General features: G+C 39.2%; 2 protein-coding genes across 6 annotated transcripts in view; one reads left to right on the plus strand and one right to left on the minus strand.

The window, feature by feature from the left end:
• The window catches only part of VPS13C (vacuolar protein sorting 13 homolog C), a 168,624-nt gene extending 162,545 nt beyond the window's left edge, over nucleotides 1–6,079 (minus strand). For all 3 annotated transcript variants that reach the window (XM_063449388.1, XM_063449387.1, XM_063449389.1), the window contains exon 1: nucleotides 5,340–6,079. In XM_063449388.1, coding sequence (XP_063305458.1) covers nucleotides 5,340–5,436 — 97 coding nt within the window. In that variant the 5' untranslated portion in view covers nucleotides 5,437–6,079. The remainder of the gene's footprint in view (nucleotides 1–5,339) is intronic.
• On the plus strand, nucleotides 5,433–22,774 carry LOC134603430 (C2 calcium-dependent domain-containing protein 4C-like). 3 transcript variants are annotated; one of them, XM_063449392.1, is made up of 2 exons: nucleotides 5,433–5,510; nucleotides 21,483–22,774. In XM_063449392.1, exon 2 carries the CDS (start codon nucleotides 21,538–21,540, stop codon nucleotides 22,708–22,710), a length of 1,173 nt encoding a protein of 390 aa, XP_063305462.1. In that variant the 5' UTR covers nucleotides 5,433–5,510; nucleotides 21,483–21,537; the 3' UTR covers nucleotides 22,711–22,774. The 3 variants fall into 3 exon arrangements, with proteins under 3 accessions (XP_063305462.1, XP_063305460.1, XP_063305463.1); XM_063449390.1 differs by lacking the exon at nucleotides 5,433–5,510 and adding an exon at nucleotides 9,293–9,377; XM_063449393.1 differs by lacking the exon at nucleotides 5,433–5,510 and adding an exon at nucleotides 16,213–16,247.
• The last annotated feature ends 1,644 nt before the right edge of the window (nucleotides 22,775–24,418 follow it).

Raw genomic sequence — 24,418 nt, forward strand, 5'->3', positions numbered from 1 at the left:
TTCCCAACAGGGGTCATTATAAAAAAAAAATGCGTTGCACAACCTGGGCGCCTCGGTATCTGAGACATAGCTGACTTAACACGACATAATTTATTTACCTACTAGATACCAGGGTGCCATCAATAATAACCATATAAATACATGTTCCCTTATACCACCAAGTTTCTTACATCCCCAATAGCGCTGATGTGGAGGAGGTGACTAGAGTCTGACACCAGTTGTGAAAAGTGACTGGGCAATCCGTCGCATGCACCATAAGCCTGCCTCTTTTGTCACGCCCCCTCATTCCAGAAAAAGACTTCCTTATCAAAAAGGTATGCACACAGCTCAGCCACTGACAGTACTGAATGATCTGAACAACAAAGCAACCTGCATTAGAAGATCAGTATACCCAGGGAGAAATGTATTCAGGATATCACTACCTGTTGCTAGTTTGACTGTCTATAGCAGTGCTCCTCAAGGCACACCAAACAGTCCAGGATTTAGGGATTACCCGGGTGTGTCCAAGGTATTTGAGAAAAAAAAAAAAAAAAAAACACCTTCGAGTATAAGGTTTGTTTTTTGTTTTTTTAACACCTTAGACACACCCAGGTAATCCCTAAATCCGGTTTTGTGTGCCTTGAGGAGAGGGTTGAGGAGCTTTGGTCTATAGAATGCACAAGAGTACAGCAGTGACGTCAGATCCCCAGTAGCGATGTTACCGGAGCTCTTTGCAAATCATGCCCTCAAGACAGTGACGCTTTAAGGTTAATTGCCGTTGTACTATTTAGGTTTGCCGACTTATATAAACGTAGGGATAATACACTTCTAGAATAATCAGTGCTCAAAATTTCACTTGGTAACTAGGCAGAGGAATTTCAGGCCATGGAACACATGTTTGAAAGAAGCAGCTTACTGTTATAGTGGCTATATGGGTGATATATGTAACCATCAGGATATGGGGCAAACAATAGAATGGGGCACCAGCATCGTATGTTTCAAGTTCAATATAGGCTGTAGAAATCAGCCAGTCAGTAACTAACCCTTCCCAAACTCAGGCACCATACAGCCTGTAATTCAAATGCTGCAATTCACAGTCTGAATAAAACCCAGAGAAGATAGCAGATTTATAACGGTGAGAGACCACAAATAATCACTTTCTCTTGTTGAAATGCTTTAGGGGTTAACTGCATATCTCTACAAGCTTATTTTCTAAGAGTGCCTGCCAATCTCAAGAGAAAATGTCACTGATAAATTTCCACAGGAAATCATCTTAAACTTCAGGTAACTCAATGCTGAAACATGAAAATATAAGGAACAACCCCCCCCCCCCCCAAACAAAATATATATATATTTTTTTTTTTTAAACTGCAATTTCATGGACTGGGTCTTTGTACTATAACCAGTTCAGTTCCTTTCTGGTCGCAGCAAATTTTAGACATTTCGAAAATAACAAAATATTTTGCGATGTAACTATAAGCAATTTCCCTACAGACAACTGCAATTAGTAACAATGTCGGCTTTCAATGAAGCTTTATTTTTATTTGTTGAATTTCATGAAGTTAATGAAGCAGTTATAAAGGACACGTTACATTTTTACCAGAAAGAATTAAGCGGTCGATAATGTCTGCAAGCTATAGCACATACAAACCAGAGACCTAATGAAATGACAAACATTCTAGCGGTGAAATCAACACATGATCACTCTTCTAAAGGCCACAAAATAAGGGAACAAGAAATGACTAGCTTGGAATTCTAACTTTTATGAAAAGAGAAATAAAGAAGGAAGACAACTTTGAAGAAAGGTTTTTTTGTGGTTTTTTTTTTAAGAGATAAGGAACTTGCTGTAGTGGTGTTAAAGGAGCTCCCTGTAGTGGTTATAGTGTCAGGAATGCACCGTTGTCCATCTCAATGTAAGGAGTCAAACGGTTTAGTAACAGTTTGACTTCTTTTCTGTGGTCTACTGGGGGCCACTCCACACCTACTCTCTACTGGTACCTTTCTCCATTGAGCTAACACATTGGCTGACACTAGTAGGGAACGAACTAGCCCGGCACTGTAAGGTTTAGCTCAGGAGAGCTAAGAGAAGCTCATAATTAGGAGCTTCCAGCAGAATGTTGTAAGCCTCAACGGTAGGCAACTCTATGCAATCCAAATGTTATAGACTACACCTCCCAAGATGCTTTGCCAGCATTATGGCTGTAAGAGCATTAATGTAGATTAAGTTCACAACATCTGGAGTGATGAAGTTTGCCTATCCCTGCTCTAGGGCAAGAAAAAAATGCATACGTTTATCCTTTACTGAATTGGATCAATCAGTGCCTTTATATTTTTGGCATGCATTTTTCTGTACCATTGTATATTAGAATGGCTAAGATTGCTTGACTAAGCACTTCTCTGGTGAAAGTCAAGTCAACGCACTTCATTAGGCATTTAATCATTAGATAGCTGGTGCTCTGAGGCTGAAAACCGCAATCCCCTATAGACAGGTGGCCTAGAGGATCATTCTCTGCTTCCATCAGAACTTGTTGTTCTTCATTATGTCTATGTTAATTTGTTGTTTTTTTCGGTAATGCTGTATCTTTTTGGTAGGTTTATTGACATTTTACACCCATTGTACAGCGCTACAATATTTGCTGTCGCTATATAAATAATATAATAATAATAATAAAGAATCTCATTCAGAATATCAGCAATCAAAAACAAAACAACAACAAAAAACATGTAGGTTGTAACTTTGCAGAGTGATCAGTCAGAAAATATAAGTACAGAGTATGTTAGAGGGGAAAGGAGAGAAGTATCAAAGAATCAGACTGTCGGCATGGTGAAAAGGATGTTGTGTAAAGGCTCTGTGGTCAAATCTTATCGATACTTTGAACTTGGTATGTGCATATCAGGAATTATCCCTGCCACAAAGAAAAAAGAAAGATAGAGCTGTGGGTGAGGTTATCATGCATTAATCTTCTCTCTCATCACTAAGGTTTGACCACGCAAATTTTGTTCTAATGGTGATAGAAATACACCTGCTGCTCATCAGAGACTGCTTCACCTACAAGTACCCTACAGCTGCTGGAATAAGCACGCACTGTGCTACATGATGTGCATTTGCCTAAGAGGTTTGTACACTATATTCTGGAGATGTAAAGGAAATGCCATTGATCTAGTTCAAGCAGATCCTCCATTGACAATCTGGCTGAGGTTTCTCTTTATGTCTGCAAATTAGGAGAACTCAACATCAACCCCCATGGGCCAAATCTGGCCGGCAAATGCACGACTACTCGGCCACAGCAGTGTAGCATGGAAGAGCAGAGGGCGTCGTGGCCAGTCAGAGGAGGTGCACAGCGCCAACCAGCATCTGAGAGCTGCTGCCTCATGACTAGCACATGGAATGTCCATCAGTTTGGTCTGTACTATATGACAACACAAGAACGAGCTCTTCAGGGACTTTGTCAGAATCCCCGAGATGCTCCTTCCTGTGCGGTCATGTAGTGCAAGCCACGTAAATTGGGATGGGACGTCAAAAGTCAGAGTAATATCTCTGCATAGTCTCTCAATTCTAAACATGTCTGGCAGTTGCTGTCCAGGGAATCAGTCGGACGCAGTGAGAAAGCCAGTCCACAAAAAACATCAGGGGAACATAGGGTCAGAATGTCTTCCTCTCACAGGCACTAAAACAGAGACATAGGTGAGCAATGGATGGAGAAGTCAGATTGCATATGGAATTCAAGCACAACCATCTTACGAACTCTAGTAAGAATTTCAGTTGTTATCTGGCCCCCTCTCTAAAAAGCTTTCGCACACCTACAAATTTTAATATTACACATACACTATTATGATTAAGGATCCTGTTTCATTCTGATTTCTAAAAAGAACCGGTCTTGATGGGTTTACTGTAAATTCTAACATCTAATTCTGCAATGAATATATTATTTTTTTCATTGAGATAAATTATATATTTAATTCCTTTAAGAGAGGTTTGTTTAATACTCACAACGTGGCGGCCATCACTGCAGCTTCACCTGTTACAATAATTTAAATACCCCATCCACAGTCCCTCCCTCTGATACAGTTGGTTCCGTTTGGGAACGCTTCCCTATCTGCACATCAGAGTGACATCTCATTTCTTATATTTCCTTAGCAAGCACAATACGACCTTGAGTGGAATATAGGAGATGAGCAGGAAAAACACCTGTAGGAAGTTCCTCCTGCTTTCCCTAGTCACTCAAATATTCTAATTATTATTATTATATACCGCCAACAAGTTCTGTAGGGCTGTACAATAGGTGGACTAATAGACATATTTGCAACAAGACAAGTTGGAAGACCAGGAATAGAAGGCGCTGATGGCCCTGCTCAAAGGAGCTAACACCCTCGAGACAGTGGTGTGAAGTGACAAGAGGTAAGGGAAGGATGTATTTCATGTACAGGAAAAAGAAGAATAGATGAAGTTGTTATAGTGAGTATAATGGAGAAAGGAAACAAGTTTCAGAGTGAAAACTAGGTGAGATTTCTGTAGAAGAGTTCTCCTAATCTAAGGACACCACTGGATATCCAAAGTACACTCTTCAGCTTCTTCTATTGTAAAAGGACATAAATTCCGCTCACCGGGTGTTAGAACAACACACACTGGAACGTTAGTGGGCACTTGTGAAATTACTAAAAGAGTTTGGGTAGTACTCTCTGCAGAGCCTCAATAAAGCTCCAGGATGTTAACTTCTGCCAGGAGGTTCAACAAGGAAAAGTGCACTCGCGATTGGCCACACTGACGAGTGTTATCTGGTCAGAGAATCATGAGATGGAGAACTGCATTTGAAACCATAAAACAAACAAAACACAGATTTAACTCTTTCAGTCCTGTCACATCAAATACAGTACTCCTTTGTAAACCAAGTCAGTCCCATCATGTTAACCCCTTTGTTGTCCACGTTGGTTTGTGCTCCACAACAATGAACCTTTGCGGTCAGTAGAGATTAAGCCCAAATATTTGTTCCCAGTTGAGACTCACAGGGTCCAAAGTCTCTGCACAAGAGGCAAGCCTGCCAACCTCTCTGCAAGGATCTGTTACAAGAAACAAAACTAAAAGCAATCAGAGCAACGCCTAAACCAGGGCTGGTCAAGTGGTAGAAACACAGTTGTCGTTGAAATACTACTCCCTTAATACTTTGGCGAAGCATCAAATGAGTTGTATTTCTAGAACAGCTGGGGGTTATATTTTGACCAGCCCTTGCCTTAAATCATACATTGTACAAATTGTGTCGCATATTGTACAAATTGTAGATGTTGCCTGCAGGAATAAGAAAAATAAATAAAATGTAAAAGAAAAAATAACAACATGTGGTGTACACATAGCTGGATCTTACCCCCCCAGATCCCTAGCTTGAGCTGGGACCTGTCCAGGTTCTCCACGTAATCCCCCAGGAACCTGTTGAGGAGATCTGCCAGCACAGACTCCAGCATGGTGGGATGAAGGCTCTTGCAGGAGGAGTAGGAGGAAGTGTGGAGACTGTGCTTGTAAAGGATGTGGGCTAAAGGTGAGAAGATGGAGAGAGCAGGTTACAGCTGGCAGCCCTGTCTGTGCTGTGAGTGAGGGGGATGCTGTCTGTCTGAGTGTCAGCCTGTCTGTGCTGTGAGTGAGAGGGATGCTGTCTGTGCTGTGAGTGAGAGGGATGCTGTCTGTCTGTCTGTCAGCCTGTCTGTGCTGTGAGTGAGGGGGATGCTGTCTGTGCTGTGAGTGAGGGGGATGCTGTCTGTCTGTCACCCTGTCTTTGCTGTGAGTGAGGGGGATGCTGTCTGAGTGTCAGCCTGTCTGTGCTGTGAGAGGGATGCTGTCTGTCTGAGTGTCAGCCTTTCTGTCCAGCTGCTAAAGTGAAACCAATGCGCAGTGGTTATGGTTATGTACTAACTGTGCACGTTGTGCCATTATCTCCCCAGGTTTACACGTGCATTGCCCTGGGAGCTGTGCTTGCTGTAGTCTGCGGGTGTGCTGGTTAGTAGTAGTAGTGTTGTTGTTGTTATGGTGGCTGGCTGGGTGGGGGAGGGGGGCACTGTGCTGTCAGGGTCTCACTGTGCGCTGCTCGCTCTCAGCTTGTGTTCCTGGATGATTGCGTCACCTGACAGGTCACGTGGGCCGCTCAAACCGCTGCTCGCCGCCAGGTGGTCACATGATCCTGTGGCGGGCCCCGCCCCTTTGCTTATTCCTTAAAGGAGCATGTTAGCATGTTCACTTTCTTAATCTACACAAACCAGTTATTCTATGTCACACTGATATCTTTTTTATCTTTGTTTAATATGTCACACTGATATCTTTTTTTATCTTTGTTTAAAGATATATGGAACAATGTAGGTCATACTATCTAGATGAGACAAATGTCCTCAACTGTAGATTTAGTTCAGATTTCTACCTCAAATTTGCAATTCTATTGTTAAAGGACTAGTTTAGACACCATAACAACTTTGTTGAAATTAAGTTGTCATGGTGCGAGAGTGTCCTTGGCACTGGTTTACCAAAGTCTGCCGTTCCAGCACTGGATTGCTCTGTCCGCCTGTCCTTCCGCAATCTGAAAAATACAAGATAATGGAAGTCTCAGGCAGGGGCTACGCTAATTAAATTAGAGCAGACAGCTGATGCTCTAAGCTTAATCAGTTGCTCCACATTCATAAAAATAGGTACACACCGTTCATGCGAATGTTGATCTACTGATAGGCGTAGAGCGTCAGCTCACTGCTCAAAGCCAATCTGCAGCACCCTAAATGCTACCCGAACCTTTCGTTACCTAAGATTTAAGATAGCGGAAGAACAGGAGGGTAGAGCGATTCAGTATTGGAACTCAGACTATGGCGTTAAATTATCTGTGAACGGTTTAATCCCCAGAGGTGAGCAAGTGCCAGGGACCATAGCAACTTAATTAAAGTTGTTATGGAGCTGAAGTGTTTCTTTAAATAAATTCTCTAATGTTACCAGGTTAGGGATGAATCCCATGAATCACTGAGGAAGAAAAGTTTGACGTATAATAAATAATAATGGGGTTGTTCCTTAATAATCTCAGAAAACTCGTAATAGTTTTCTTACATTTGTTTTCTCCCATGTAGCCTCATTAAAATTGTAAAACATGGTGGCACTATATTAATGGTTATAATAATTTAAAGGTTTGTAACTTTATATGAACCAACTCTTCATTTGCTCATTGACAGTTTGCGGTCCTTACTGTACTGTTTGTTTGGTTCTGAGTTTGGAGTATCCTGTGTCTTATCCTCTGTCTTACTGATCTTGACCAGATTTGTTTTTGCCTTTTCTTGCTTGCTACCTGCCCTGACCTTGGCATGTCTAACTACCTGCTTTCTGGAACCCTGACCTCAGCTCGTTTACTGGTTTGCCTAGTTAGTTAACACCATGTTATTTCAAGTTGAGGCCAGTCACCCATAATCTGGTTATACTTCTTTCTATCCCTCTCCTATATCTGCAATTAGGAATCCAATACTTCCCTAGTGCCTGACTCCCAGGTCCTGACATTAGGTCAGTTACAATCTCAGTCATAGCTGGAGCTGGTACCTTGCTCAGTTGTTTATTAGTGCCTTGATGGTGTGCCTGCGTATACCAAGACAGCTAACATCACCAAGACATCTGCATTGCTTACGTACATACGCTTTGGTAATTTTAATGTGATTGTTATCTCCCAAACCTTTAAATAGCTCTGGGTTCGACTTCCTAGACCTTATCATCTTTCTTTATAATGTATCTTGTTACAATAGTCCTCCTGTCCCTGTAAACACGACTCACCTCCCACTATACAGTTTCTCCACAGGCTACCTTTTCAGGCTTAGACAGAACAGAAACTGAAGGGTTTTACTGAGGTACTATTTAGTAACAACCAGTCGCACTTGAGAGAAGAGGGAATTCAGGCACACGTTCAATTGATAAGTGCTGGCTGTGATCAAAGGAGTCCAAAGAGCATACAAATTGGTCAAGGCAAGGAGAAGGCCGAAAAGTCACTGGAAACCTGGTCCACATCAAAAATGTAAATCTGCAGAAACACTAGTGCAGGGATAGGCAACATTGAACACTCCAGATGTTGTGGACTAAATCTCCCATAATACTTTTACATCCATAATGCTGGCAAAGCATCAGGGGAGATGTAGTCCACAGTCCACTGCACTAGTGGAACCGTGGAAAGGCTACCTGAAAGCCCCAGGTGTTGATAGACCTATTACAGATTAATATGAATCCCTATTTCCAGAATAGAAATGTGCAGAATGACAGTGCCACCAGATCATTCATCAGACTTGTTTGGAAGCCCAAGCGACAAAGATTATGCCAACATGGAGTCATGATACATGGACATTCTGCAGCGGTGACCACCATTACTGAGCTTTGGTGCTATTTTGGCCTACATTTACATCCTTGGTTGTCAATGGAATCTTTAATGAATAAGCCTGTTTAGTGTTACAGTATTAATCTTTGTAATATGTACTATGTTGCCCAAAATGTTTTCTTGACTCAGCATTATAACTAACAATGTTACTGCCCCATTATTAGGCTAGCACTTTATTTAGCATTATCAAATGCCTACAACATGTCATTGATGAACTTTTAATATATGTTTCTTCATGGTACTTTTTATAATTTTTTTTTATTAAGAAACAAATTGTACTTTTCCATTCCTCTCGTGGATCTAGAGCCAAATGGCTGATATTTGCTCTCGTCTGACTCCTAGGCTATCACGCTGATTAAGCACCTTCCCCTCGCATGTCGTTGTTATGGTGACAGATGAGGTTGCTCTGATGAGCAAAGTACACATCTCTGATCCTCCAGTAGATCCAATTTCCTTCAAGTCACAGCATTCAGCAATTTGACGCCTTTTCCACATCCCTTAAGCTCTATCGGGTAATTTACGGTTAATGCACAATCTTACTATAAATCGGAACATTAAGTAGTCAAATCAGCCAATGTGTGTCGGTCGTGTATGATATAATCCTCATTTTACTCTTAAAAGGTACCAGACAGCCACAACTTGATTTTTCTTTTCACACACCCACGTTACCACTGCACTTACCCTCCTATCATTAACCACTTTAACGCGTGCACTTTTTCTTTTATCTCAACACCCACACGCCATACGCTTTTTGTTTACGCAACTTTTATAAGTGGAGACTCCTTACATTTATTTTACTGCTTTAGATGTGTGCAACATCCTTGGCGGAGAACAGGTTAACCTATGAAAATGTCAGATCAGTGTGGCTACCATTTCAGGAGGTGTGACTGCGTATGTTAATAAGCTTCAAATTCATTGGTCGCTGTTCCACTTCTGATCATTATTAAGGGGAAAGAATCCCTTGCTGGGGTCTGTTATTTTACTTGACACTAGCAACATGGCACCAACGAGCTGCAGCTGTCGGGGAAGGTACGTTTCTGCCAGGCATTTCCGATTGAATTACTAGAATTTTAGCGAATGTTATGATGCCGAATCTCATATTCGGATTAATTAGACAAGACTCATTGGGAGATGTTACTTTTTTTTTTTTCTTGTTATAGATAGAAAAGAGACATTCGCAGTAACCCGCAACTTTAAAAATTAAGTTACCAAAGGAGCCCCATTGCATTTTGTATTGTAATAATGTGTCTAGACTCATATCTTACATTCGAATTAGCTCATTTTGTTTTCCTGTTGTTTTCCCATGTTTTTATTCACTAAACAGTGAATTGTGTTCTTTTTTTTTTTTTAGCTCGTATGCCCTGTTGGCTTACTATTTTAATATTGACTTTTGTACCCACTACATGGGTTTAAACTTCACCTTTAAAAAAAAAAAGGAATATTGGAATTTTCTCGCCTCCACCAATCAGAGAATGCTTGGCATGTTTGATATTTTAAACCTTTTGCCAATAAATTCTCTATTATTCTTGTCTATTTATATTTTTATATTTCAGGGAAATCTTTTTAAAGGACATAATAATTTAATAAAAGTGAATTAAAGAGGGACATACAAGGAAATCATCTGATTGAGGCCACAATAGTTTTTTTTTGTTACTTGGTAGCTGTGCTCTAAATCAAAAACTTCGGTGAATAAATCATACATAGCCTACTGAGTCCATGTAAAGCTTTTTAGTTTATTTTATGATATAACTACATTTACTGCTCTAAAAAACAACTGAGGCAAACAATGTTTATTGCAGCATGCTACAATGCCTTAATGTGAGTATGGCTAATGTCCTATACAAGGAAGTTGGAACACTATAGTGTAGGTTTCTCTTAACTTTTATAAATCAATGCAACACACCTGTTATCTAAAGCTACACCTGTTTCATAATCAGCTAATATTCTTCTGTTGTATCTATTATTTTTATTATCATTTAAATAGTGCCAACATATTCTGCTGTGCTTTAACCCCTTAAGGACTGGACTTTTTTTGCGATGTTGTACATTTGCGACCAGGCATCTTTTTGACACTTTTGTGGTGTTTGTGTTTAGCTGTAATTTTCCGCTCTCTCATTTACTGTTCCCATACAAATTATATATTGTTTTTTTCAGGACAAAAGGGGCTTTCTTTACATACCATTATTTATATAATCTCATCTAATTTAATTTAAAAAAAATGAAAAAATATGATGAAAAATTGAAAAAAATACACGTTTTTTGAATTTTATGTGAAAAATCTTTTACTCATCTACAAAAGCGAATGAAAAAAACTGCTAAATAGATTCAAAATGTTGTCCTGAGTTCAAAAATACCCAGTGTTTACATGCTTTTTGCTTTTTTTTTGCATGTTATAGGGCTATAAGTACAAGTAGGATATTGCGGTTTCAAAACATACATTTTTAAAATGTATCAATAGTGACATTGTAACACTGTTATCTGTCATAAATTGCTAAATAACACCCCACATGTACATATTTTTTTAAAAGTAGACAACCCAGGGTATTCAATATGGGGTATGTCCAGACTTTTTTAGTAGCCACTTAGTCGCAAACACTGGCCAAAGTTAGCGTTCATATTTGTTTGTGTGTGAAAAAAGTAAAAAACTAAATTGAACGCTAATTTTGGCCAGTGTTTGTGACTAAGTGGTTACTAAAAACGACTGGACTTACCCCATTTGCAATACCTTGGGTTGTCTTCTTTTGCAAATGGTATGCCATCATGGGGGTAATTCTCATTCCTGGGCTACCATATGCTCTCAAAGGCAACGTAACCAACCTGGCCATTTTCAATGTAAAAATATTTGACCTATATATTTGACCCTGTAACTTTCAAAAACGCTATAAAACCTGTACATGGGGGGTCCTGTTCTACTCAGGAGACTTTGCTGAACACAAATATTAGTGTTTCAAAACTGGAAAATGTATCACAACAATTATATCATCAGTAAAAGTGCTGTTTGTGTGTGAAAAATGCAAAAAAAGTCACTTTCACTGACAATATCATCGCTGTGATATGTTTTACTGTTTTGAATCACTAATATTTGTGTTCAGCGAAGTCTCCCGAGTAAAACAGTACCCCCCATGTACATGTTTTAGGGTGTCGTAGAACGTTACAGGGTAAAATACAGTGATATCAAATTAAATTCTCTGGTCTTTCGGCCTGGGTTGGCAGGCAGGTCCCTTAAATTGCAATCAATAAAATAACTTAATTATGTAAAAATATTACCTAAATACGCACGTAGAATTTAAATATATATGCATATTTATATATTTGAAGTCTACGTGTATATTTATATAATTATTTATGTAATTTTGTATATCGACATATGAATAGTTCGCATTCTTTTTATTTATTTAAATATACATAGATATATATACAATTTCATTCTAAGTGTATTTTGATATAAATATATATATATTAATATCAAAATACAGTTAGAATAAAATTTCGTATAGATATATAATTTTTTTTCAATTTTTTATTATTATTTTTAATTTTTTTAATTTAATTTAAATTATTTATTATTCGTATTTTATAATAATATATATATACAATATATATAGTTATTATATATATTATATATATACGTGTGCAAATTAATTATAAGTGTATTTTTATATTAATATATGTACATATTAATATAAAAATACACTTAGCATGACATTATATATATGATATATAGACATATATTATATAGGTATAATATATGTCTATATATCATATATATACACATATATAATAATATATTTTTTTTTATTAACTATAACTTTAATTTTTTTTTTTGATTTTACAGTTGCAGGGAGACTGCCTGTCAGCACAGACAGTCCCCCTGCAGGCAGAGTCTAGGACACCTATTGTGACCATGTGGTCGCCCTGTTGGGCGATCACATGGCCCCAGGGGTCCTAAACCGCCATGGGGAGACTGTCTGGGCTGCAGGCAGTCTCCCCACAACGGGAGCACCGCCGATCGCCGCCGGGGGAACGACGGCGATCGGGTAAGTACATTTTAAATTTAGGACGGTTCAGGACCGTCGTCGGTCGGCAATGCAAAAATGCCGATGACGGTCCTGAACCGTCCTGCGTCGTTAAGGGGTTAAAATTCTCAGGAAAAAAATATTAAATTCATGCATTAAATGAAATAGAATACAGAATGTAAACTGACTTGTTTAGTTAGAAAAGCATGGTCTTCAGAATGCATTGTCACCTCCATATGTACAAATGTTATAAAATATTTGGTAATTATCCACTCTATATTATTAATGCTAATCACGTATGTCAATTATGATAAAATCTGGGGTGTTAATGTTTTAAGGCACTACTGAAACCAAATCATGTGACCAAAATTAGTTAAAGAATGTCCATTTTTTCATATGTAGCATGGAGAAGTTTGATGGACAAAACTATATTTTAATATAATAATTAGGGATGTGCATGGGCAAAAAAGTCAGTTCGGTTCAGCATTCCGAAATTCGGCACTTTGGCAATTCAGTTTGGTTCGGAAATTCGGACATTCGGCATCCAAATGTCCGAAATTCGTCCAAATTTCCATTCAGATCCAATCGAATTGCACATGTCTAACATAATCATTTCATCAGGTTTTGCAGGAAAATTGATTTCTTTAAATTAAGTGTATGTAGAAAAACTGAGTCATCTCTGCCTACAAAATCATCGAGCCATATATGTCCGTTTTCAAACACTGTCTGACCCAAGGTGTATGTATATGGCTGACTGATATTAAAGGCACAAATTCGTTTTTCTAAATTGTTTTGCATATACCTCTTTTAAAAAATATTTATTTCCTTTTAAAACTTAATAAAACGATTATTATATATAAAAAAAAAAAAAAATGTTGAGAAGATAGTTGTCCTTTAATGACGGATACAGATTGTGTGTTTTTATTAAATTCAGTTTTGCTTTGCAATCATTTTGATAGCAAATTTGGAAATACTTCAAACTGGGTTGTTTTTTTGCCTTCTTTTGGATCAACAGCAAAAAACAGATTAGAGGAAGGCTGAACATGATGGACACATGTCTCTTTTCAGCTTATGTAACTATGTAAATATTTTGTTTAAAATAATATTTGTATAAATACATATATCATATTTTATTTGAACAATACATAATTGCAGTATTATGTCATTGTGTTGAGTTATTGAGTTCTTCCATAGTAAGTAAGAAAAAACAAAACGCACCACATCCCATTACACAGCAAGGAAGATTGTGTTGGTGATGTGTAAATAATGAAAATTGTACACAGAGCAAATTCACTGGTAATACTGCAAAAATGTATTAACATACCACATGGTCAGACCATTTTAGTGCATAGGACAATAAACCACTCTTTCAAAAATAAAACTGGGGCAAAGAATTTAAAGTGCACATCAACAGAAATGTTAAAGGGCTACTCTATGCACTTCAGAGATTTGAAGTGGTCATTTATGGTTTATGATTATGGTTTAATGATGGAGAATTAATTAGACAATGTGACTTTATTAGTTTTGGGGTATTTTGTAGTTGTTTTGTGTATATCATGCGACTAGATAGTGAGGATTGTGAGATTCATGTTAAAAAAAGTAAGTTGAAGGAAGACAATAGTGTTAGGAATACAAACATGATTAGATCCCTGCCCCCACCTCAGAATAGAGCTAAAAGGTAGTTTACTTACTTTTTCTTCATAGCCACACTGGTGTCGCCATTGGTTTTCCTGCCTCCGTGGCTGAGATCATCAATCTTGCAGAGATGCATTCATTCCTATGGCAAAGCATTGGATTGGCTGATATCATCAAGATTGATGATCTCAGCCAATCCAATGCTTTGCCATAGGAATGAATGCATCTCTGCATCTCCATGCAGAGCGTGGAGACACTGAACATAGGTGCTGCACACTGTGTAGGATTGAAAAAGAAAGGACCTCTAGTGGCCATCTGTTACTAAACACTGCCTTTTCTCTGAATGGGCTATAGACACCAGCATCACTACATTAACCCCTTAAGGACCAAACTTCTGGAATAAAAGGGAATCATGACATGTCACACATGTCATGTGTCCTTAAGGGGTTAAAGGACCACTCTAGGCACCCAGACCACTTCAGCTTAATGAAGTGGTCTGGGTGCCAGGTCCTTCTAGGGTTAACCCATTTTTTCATAAACATAGCAGTTTCAGAGAAACTGCTATGTTTGTGAATGGGTTAAGCCTTCCCCTATTTCCTCTAGTGGCTGTCTCATTGACAGCCGCTAGAGGCGCTTGCGTGATTCTCACTGTGATTTTCACAGTGAGAGCACGCAAGCGTCCATAGGAAAGCATTATGAATGCTTTCCTATGTGACCGGCTGAATGCGCGCGCAGCTCTTGCCGCGCGTGCGCATTCAGCCGACGGGGAGGAGAAGAGGAGGATCGGAGGAGGAGAGATCTCCGCCCACCGCTGGAAAAAGGTAAGTTTTAAACACTTTCCCCTTTCCAGAGCCGGGCGGGAGGGGGTCCCTGAGGGTGGGGGCACCCTCAGGGCACTCTAGGGCCAGGAAAACGAGTATGTTTTCCTGGCACTAGAGTGGTCCTTTAAGCTGTAAAGGTACTGGTGACTATAGTGTCCCTTTTAACTCGATGAGTAATGTAATTTTTCCAAGAGAGGGAAATGTGTCCTTCTGCCATCTAAACTGAAGAGGCATTCATACATTTTATTTTTTTTGGTAGAGTTTGCTATTGTTGGTGTAGTAACACCAGTCATCACCATATAATGAATTTGATTCACAAACTCCCATAGTAGATGGGGCTTTAGCAACTCTGTATATATGAATAAGATGAATAGTTTTTTTTCCCTAGCAGTCTGCTGGTATGTACGGTTCTCCAGATGTTCACGTGTATTTGCCAATTTGTCCCAGTAATGTATTATCCCCTTGGAGGTCACATTTTGAGTTTTGCAAGTTGTTGTGAAGAAGTCTTCGATTTGCAACATTAATCATCACGTTATGAGCGTGGCTGACAAACTCCCAAAGAAGAAGACGTGTGTATTGTTGAAGATTTTACAATGAGTTCTGCTTATGTTATTTCAGCAAACCATTTATAGATGGGAAGCAATAGAATGTAATAAACCCATGTTAAAAGAAAAAAAAAATGGTATGTCTTTAATCCAAGAGTTTTGACCTTCATCAATACTACTGCAAGAAAATAGAAACTGGACAAAAAGTGGGACAGTTCTGAAATTCACAGTGACAAGGGTGTCGTTAAACGATGTTAACTATAACTATAATCAAGGTGGAAATTTGTCGTTTCAAAAAAGGCTTGTGGGATGTGTGACACCAAGACGGACTCGATGTTAACTCTACAGAACCGAAAGAACGTTTAAAAAACATTGAATAAACTGAGGCTTCAAAAAAAAAAAAAAAAACAAGACATGCATGGACACTTTAAAGGGTTTCTCCACCCCTTGTCTTATTGCTTTATTAGAATAATGGCCTATTGCCATTCTTTTTCAAGTCATCCTCAATAGAAACGCTCGTAGAGTGTTTTAAATAAAGCTTTTACTTACCTTAACCCAGTGATTATCTTAAAGGACCACTATAGGCACCCAGACCACTTCTTTGAGCTGAAGTGGTCTGGGTGCCAGGTCCATCTAGGGTTAACACTGCAGCTGTAAACATAGTTTCAGAGAAACTGCTATGTTTACATATGGGTTAATCCAGCCTCTAGTGGCTGTCTCATTGACAGCCACTAGAGGCGCTTCCGTGCTTCTCAATGTGATTTTCACAGTGAGAAGACGCCAACGTCCATAGGAAAGCATTGAGAAATGCATATTCGGCAGATGACGTCAGACGAGGGAGGAGAGTCCACAGTGCCGAGGGAGTCCAGGCGCTGGAGAAAGGTAAGAATTTAACCCCTTCCTCCCCTTTCAGCCAGGCAGGAGTAGGACCCAGAGGTTGGGGGGGACCCAAAGACCCTATAGAGACAGGAAAACAAGTTTATTTTCCTGGCACTATAGTGGTCGTTTAAGCAGTTCAACACGCACACTCGGGATGTCAGATGAGCCGCGCAAGGTACAATCAAAGACTTCTTATAGAGCAGCCTTTATTGAATCATTTAACTATCTCAGAGTGTGTGCAGGCGCTCTGAGCCAACAAGTGGAGCAGAAAAGGGAATGTTGAGGGAAAGAAGGAGGAGGGAAAGAAAAAGAATCAGATAGGTAGGAGGAAGAAGGGTTGCAGGCAAGGTGGGAGGGAAGACACAAGCTTACCTTCGCAGGCTCTACCTGTTTGTTGCCAGCTTGCTATGTGCACTGATAACAGACGTAAAAGGTGCCAATAAGGCTGGATGTGTAGTGTTTCAAGCTTCTAAAAGCAGAAGTGGTCATGGTGGTTGGAGTAACCCTTTAAAGGGACACTATAGTCACCTGAACAACTTTAGCTTACAGAAGCAGTTTTGGTGTATAGAACATGCCCCTGCAGCCTCACTGCTCAATCCTCTGCCATTTAGGAGTTAAATCCCTTTGTTTATGAACCCTAGTCACACCTCCCTGCATGTGACTTGCACAGCCTTCCATAAACACGTCCTGTAAAGAGAGCCCTATTTAGGCTTTCTTTATTGCAAGTTCTGTTTAATTAAGATTTTCTTATCCCCTGCTATGTTAATAGCTTGCTAGACAATGCAAGAGCCTCCTGTATGTGATTAAAGTTCAATTTAGAGATTGATTGGTAAATTACATCTGTTTGAAATTGAAACCAGCTTTTTTTTCCATGCAGGCTCTGTCAATCATAGCCAGGGGAGGTGTGGCTAGGGCTGCATACGCAGAAACAAAGTGATTTAACTCCTAAATGACAGTGAATTGAGCAGTGAAATTGCAGGGGAATGATCTATACACTAAAACTGCTTTATTTAGCTAACGTAATTTAGGTGACTATAGTGTTCCTTTAATGTAAAGATAGAAACTGTATAAAAGCTACATACAATTGGAGTTACATTAAGGTTAGACCTGATACAAACTGATTGACGTATACAAAATAAGTTAATATTATATGTGTTGTAAAACTATTAAACAAAATAAAGAAGCCATGGTATGTTTTTGCTGTAAAAAAATTAGGGCAACAGAAAAATGTGATCGGATGTTCAAAAGAAAAAGTTTAAAAAAAAACATATACTTGAATGGATATTTGAATGTTTTTGGAAATAGGACTTTACCTGGCTGGTACAGTTGTTTAGGAGCAAAAAGCCACGTGAAAATTGGTAAGACTTTTTTCACTGTAATAGTTTTTAGTTTCAGGGGGCATTGATTTTATTCTTGATCCATCCATGGTCCATACCTCAATGGACTCAGGAATAGAATCCAGCAGAAATAAATGAATAACTTGGAAGAGGGGGAAACCTTAACTATAGAAAGTACAGAAGAAATCTAAAGACAAACAAAGTAAAACCAGCAAAAGAAAAGCTCATATATACAGGGGCCATTACAGAAAGGTACACAGAATACAGAGCTAGTGGAGATAGCTGCCAGGATCCAGAATACAGAGCTAGTGGAGATAGCTGCCAGGATCCAGAATGCAGAGCTAGTGGAGATAGCTGCCAGGATCCAGAATGCAGAGCTAGTGGAGAGAGCTGCCAGGATCCAGAATGCAGAGCTAGTGGAGATAGCTGCCAGGATCCAGAATGCAGAGCTAGTGGAGAGAGCTGGCAGGATCCAGAATGCAGAGCTAGTGGAGAGAGCTGGCAGGATCCAGAATGCAGAGCTAGTGGAGAGAGCTGGCAGGATCCAGAATGCAGAGCTAGTGGAGAGAGCTGCCAGGATCCAGAATGCAGAGCTAGTGGAGAGAGCTGCCAGGATCCAGAATGCAGAGCTAGTGGAGAGAGCTGCCAGGATCCAGAATGCAGAGCTAGTGGAGAGAGCTGCCAGGATCCATAGGACCACCAGCTCCACATACAGGCAGAGGGGCTGGCTTAAACCATTCATATAGGAGCAAGACACCATTGGCAATATATAAACACACAGAAGGATAGGAGGAAAAGTCCAGGAAGCTTCAAAGACTGACTGATCACCTCAGATGTTGTGGGAATAAAATAAAAAACTAAATAGAGTGAAGGAAGTAGTAGCTGGGTAACTAGAAAACTTTAATAAAATTGATGGGTAAAATAAAGAAAGGATTGCACATTAAAGCTTTGCCTTGCTGGTCCTGTTTGTAAATGTAGAAGCTGATAACGAATTCCAGACCGCCTATGCCACGTGTGTCAGGGGTGCAACTAGCCCCCAGCACAAAAAATCAAGTAATTCTGTTTGTACCAACGTTTCAAGCAGACACAGGTTACAGTTTCCTACCAGCATGACCACTAAAAGCAGAAGCGGTCATGGTGGTTAATGTAACATTTTGACTCTATGCCATTTGAAGCAAAGAGACATTCTGATTTAAATACAGCAATCAATTACAGAAGAAGGAGAACATTCTATGATTGACATGATGCTGTGGAGGGGTCACGGAGTATCAACATCAGTCATCCTCGTGTAAGGAGTGTGATTGACAAACTAAAAAAAAAAAAAAAGATGTAGCTGCAGCAAATGTGTGAGAGTTAAAATGCTGTGCTAATGTTATCCCAAGAGTCAATACTGTGGATGGTGCGTGAGTTTTAATTCAAGTAAAAGGGCTCAAAATTTGAATTGTTCACCACTGCAAGCCTGGTGGCTAAACTTTCACTCATCAATCGCTAGTGGGTTCATGAAAATGCTGAACCTTGGTGTATTTAAATATTAGAAGTGTTTTATTTAAAAATAATTCCATTACTGTCTTAAGATAGGATAAATAATGTCCCATGCTCATGTGTACTATACACTTTGATTTTAAGACAACAACACTTCTATATTATGGGTTTTGGTAACCCTAGATGTAGTATCACCAATTTTCTGAACATAGAAGTTGTATTTTTATGCTAGTGCCAATATTATATATATATGTATATATGTATTCTTACCTGCTGTAGCTACAACCTCAGCAGTGATATCTATTAGAACAATAACCATTCTACAATATAATGTGGCCACACGTGATGTTCAATGAATCCCATTTCTAGATCCACATATTATAGGAGGCATACATACTACTGTACAGAGAGTACCATTATGTTTACACATGTTTACACACCCAGTCTACTGGTGAATACTGTTATAGAGTGTTATGTCCATGCATGTTCCGCACCCAGTCTGTTGCTGTTGTATGGAAAGATAAATAATACTAATTATAGAAAAGGGAAGGGGTGGATCCCCGAATATAAAACTGCAGATCATATGATGCTTTCCAATTTTATAGGTCGGCAAAGCATCATGACAATTAGTAGTTCTACAACGATCTAACTTTTGCCCAGCCCTGCCATAGACCAATGTTTCACATTTCACTTACACCGATCCTATCTTATAAAGAATTAGGGAATACTTTTTTTTATATATATTAATGGTTTTTATTTTCCAATGAAAGGGTAACGTAGGGATACAGAAGAAAGAAAGGGGAAGGGGGGGATGATGCATGACAGAGGAATATCGTACATTGGACAAGTTATCACATTCGATAAGTTATCATATGAATTCGGAAACAAATAGATGCCATAGTACATCCCATTACAATGGTACATCATGTTACACCAGTGCATAGGCCTATTTGAGTTACAAGTCCAGGGTAAGTTTCAAATATTTTATGTATTTTATTCATCTACACGGTCGTCTAATCTCGCCAGTCGAAGTTAAATAGTTAACAAGTTAACAAGGTTGACAGGTGTTTGTGTAGTCAAGTGTAGTATGAGTACTAGATCTTTGTGAGTCAGGTGAGTTGAGTCAGGTGGCCTATCACCATGTATGCGATGCCTAAGCTACTGTCTTGAGGGCAGACCTTTTATATCGGTGTTCCGTATGTATGTCGAGATTCTTAAAATCTCAAGTGATGCGTTGATTGTAGAAGCCAGGCCATGCCGACCATGTCTCTTACAGCTATTTCCTCTTCTGGTATGTTTCAGAGGATAGTAGTTCAAATCTGTAGTATTGGTGTGTCTTTTCCATTAGTTCTCTTTTTGTAGGGCAGTATGAACTTTTCCAATGCGTTGCTAAGAGATTTCTGGTTGCCAAAATGAGTATAGTAGCTATTCTTCTGGTGTCTATGTCCCAGGAATCCGGGAATAGTAGCAATAATCCTATCAATGGTGTGATGAGGTGCCTGGTAGGTGTCAACTTGTTCAGTAGGGTTTGTGTATGATCCCATAAAGGTTTGATATCTGCACGTTCCCACCATATGTGGGACATAGTGCCAGTTGAGTTGTTGCATCTCCAGCATAGGGGGCTAACATTGGGGAATATAGTGTGCAGCCTGTGAGGGGTGAGGTACCACCTATATACTACTTTTTTATGTGCTTCCAAATGTGATCCGCATGATGTAATACCCTTTAGGGCCAATAGAGATTTCAACCATTGTTCGTTGGAAAGTTTTGGCATCTTCTCCTTTTCCCATTGTGTAACGTACTTAAAGGCTTGGGGTGGAGAGTACTCTAATAGGCTTTTATAGCATAGGGACAAAGTTTTAGATTTTGTCGGCGTATAGTGGCATCTCTTAATCAGCATCTGTGTCAGATTATTGGTCGCAGTTATGGTTCTTGGAGTCGTTGCTACTTTAGTAAGGATGATGCTTTTCAATTGTAAGTATGCGAAAAGGAACGAGTTTGGCAATTGGAACTTTTGTTGTAGATCTGGGAAGGGCATTATTGCTGAGTTAACGCATAGGTCCTAGGGAATACTTTTTAAAATCAGGGACGCATATTGGGAACATGATCCTACTGACACTGGACTCACACTGGAACGCTTCTAAACAACAGGATACTGACAAAAATTGCTAGATATAAATAAAAGAGAATGTATCTCTCAATAAGCTTCTCCTATAATAAATGCACCAGTCAACGTGACATACTTTGATTTGAAGCCACTGAACTAGTTGATAACGTGGTTGTGAATTGTTTTTATATATTTTTGAATGCTATGTTGAGTTTGTTTTACTGTTATAAAATTAATCTTTAGTCCTTCTAAGTGAACCTTCCATAATCCAGAAATAACTATATATTTTTTTTTTTTTCTTACCTGTTTTAGAACACTCAGCCACTGCGAATGCACATGCCATTAAGTACCTTGCCAACAGTAACCTATGCATACCACTATGAGAAAAGAAAAACCCGGGCATAATTCATCCACATGCTACAATGTTCTAACACCTGACCGAATTCCTGAATTCTGTATCCCCCCGCGGCATCATGCCCAGAAAGATCTTAGAAGAAGACCACATTATAATTCTATCCCAGATCTCTTCGTGTCAGTTTTTGAAGCAAGAGAATCTCACCCTTTTGAAAAGCACATTATCCAGGTGGACAGCGTAGAAGATCCTTTTGAGGAGGAAAGTACTAATGCTGACCCGCAGTCACAAGCAGCTCTCTCCTTGCCTCATCTTGCTAAAGCTAATACGTCCTATGGATTCTGCACCTTGTTGGAAAGCCCAAACACGAAGAGAAAAGAGTCTATTTTTCATAATGATCCTGATGCCCTTCCCATCTTGTTGCCAAGATCCCGCTCTAATACCATCACATGTAGAGGTGCATCTTCATTAAACAATTTTACCAGCACTCTTAGATTGAGGCCTCTAATAAGGTCTGGTACCTTGGATAGTGACACAGCCTCGTCCACTGATTCTTCACCTTTTGGCTCTCCAAGACTACACAGATCTCTTCAAACTTCTCTATTTAAAGCTCTAAACCAGGACAGTATGTTCTCCAGGGCTTTGAAAGCTAACTGCAAGATGTCTGTTCTAAGGAATAACTCGGTTTCTACTGATGAAGACAGCTCCACTGACAGTAGTCCATGCGTCACTAGGAGAAGTTCTTATGATTGGTCCCATCACCCTCTTACACAGTCTGACATAGGCCTTCTACTGGTTCCAGGTCAGTTCTCCTTGGACAACACCGTGACACTGAACACAGGAGGAATTGTAAGGCTTTCGACTGAATATCACCCTGAAAATATGAGACTACGCATAAGACTTGTCAGCGCTGAAGGACTTTACAAGCAGTCCATTGACCCCAAAAACATCAGCTGCTACATCTCCTTGTCCCTTGTCCCAGGAAAGAATCAGAAGCAAAGAAGCACTCTTATCCGTGGAAGCCGGAACCCAATCTTTAATGAAGATTTCTTTTTTGAAGGGGTAGAATCTGAAGATCTTTTCCAGAAAATCCTTAAAATAAAAGCCATCAACAAAGGATCCTGTGTCAGGAGAGAAGTCATTCTTGGGCGGTGTAAACTCAATCTCCTTAATGTTTTACCTATATAGGACACAAATCCTGTTTTAAACGATATACCATGTATACATATACATATATATAAATATATGTAATTGCGCCTGACTTCTTTGATTCCATTAATTTCATGCGTTTCTTTTTGATTTAAAGGGAAATAAACACAAAATAGAGGTAAAGTTATGTGTAATTTACAGACGGTGATATATTCTATCACAAAATAATGTTTATCAGAAAAATAGCGAATACAACTACTAATTTATATGTACCTGAACCAAGGCAGCCATCTGCCAGAAAAGGTTGATTCGGCCACTAGTGATTGCCATATTTCCATAATAAGTTTTTGCAGTTAGTGATAGTGGTCCTTGGGCTTGAAAAAGAATAGTCCGTTCCAGGATGGAGAGCAGGGCAGGGCTGCCAAGGGGGCCAGTGGGGGCTACAGGTCTCCAAGCCACAAGCATACTAGCCGTTTTGGAATGCAGAGTCAAACCACGATAAGTCTTTTGATTAAATGCAGCGTAGGGTGTGCTGGGCTGTCTATTGATACCGTTCTGCAGGAAAGAGGCATCAGGCAAGAATGGTTCAAGGCCAAAATTGTCAGGGCACTATTGTGTTGGAGGTTTTCCTTTTGTGCTTATACTTGTGGCAGCAAAGTAAAAAATAAAAAAAGGAAATGGGATGTACTTGTCCCCACTCCCCAGGTCAAAAGATACCATCCGTTGCCTGATGGCAAGTGTTGGTTACTGGAGAACTAATGGTAAGGACTAAATTAAAAACACTGGAAATCAGAAGACAAAGGCATTTAGTTCCCAGGACTGATACAGAGGTGTAACTACATATTGATGAAGTAGGAAATAGTAATCAAAGACAGAACATGAAAGTGGTCATAGGGCATATTGCTGCCAGTAGGTATAGATCATGCTGCATTGACCTCATGTAAGACTAGACACATTTGATGGAGGTCTTGTGACATTTAACCCCTTAAGGACACATGACATGTGTGACATGTCATGATTCCCTTTTATTCCAGAAGTTTGTTCCTTAAGGGGTTAAAAGAACAAGTCAGTTCTAAAATATTTCAACTTAAGAATTAAAGGCAATTTTGCCTTGTGAAGACATACACTTTAACATTTTGTTTTTGTGAATATAACTTACTCCAAAAAGAAAGATTTATGTTTGACACAATATATGTAAAAGGAATCTCTAACCTAAACCCTACACAATATAAAAAAAATAATCTATAACACTAACCCCAAAAAGTGGAAAAATGCCTTAATAATAATTTTTTTAAAAAAAAACATATCAAATGAACTCTAACCTTTATGATACAAACTAGCGTTAAAATCATGGAATTACTCTAACCCAACAAACGTGTGTCAGTAATGTACTGAAATTATCCATTCTGAATCATGAAGCTGTTTGTTTTCAAGAACAAATGAAAACCATGAATACTGGTTTCGGGTTATCAGGTACATGAAATTACTAACTCAGATTCTCCGAATATCTGAAATACCAGGTAAAGGATCCTGAGAGGCTACACCCATCCATGGGCCAAACCATTATATAAAACTATTTTTCAATAAAGATAGACTCCAACGGGGTTGTTTAGTCACAGAGACCTAAAGGACATCATGGGATCATGGGTGATCTAGGACTGAGAAACTAACAAGCCTGGAATCATGTCTACAATCTTAAAATAATAAAACAATGGGATTCTAAAGTTAACAATGAAATAAAACAAAA

The sequence above is a fragment of the Pelobates fuscus genome, chromosome 3 (assembly GCF_036172605.1).
Source record: "Pelobates fuscus isolate aPelFus1 chromosome 3, aPelFus1.pri, whole genome shotgun sequence".
NCBI lineage: Eukaryota > Metazoa > Chordata > Amphibia > Anura > Pelobatidae > Pelobates > Pelobates fuscus.

Coding starts and splice junctions, on each gene's coding strand:
- LOC134603430 (XM_063449392.1), top strand. CDS start 21,538: ATGCATACCACTATGAGAAAAGAAAAACCCGGGCATAATTCATCCACA.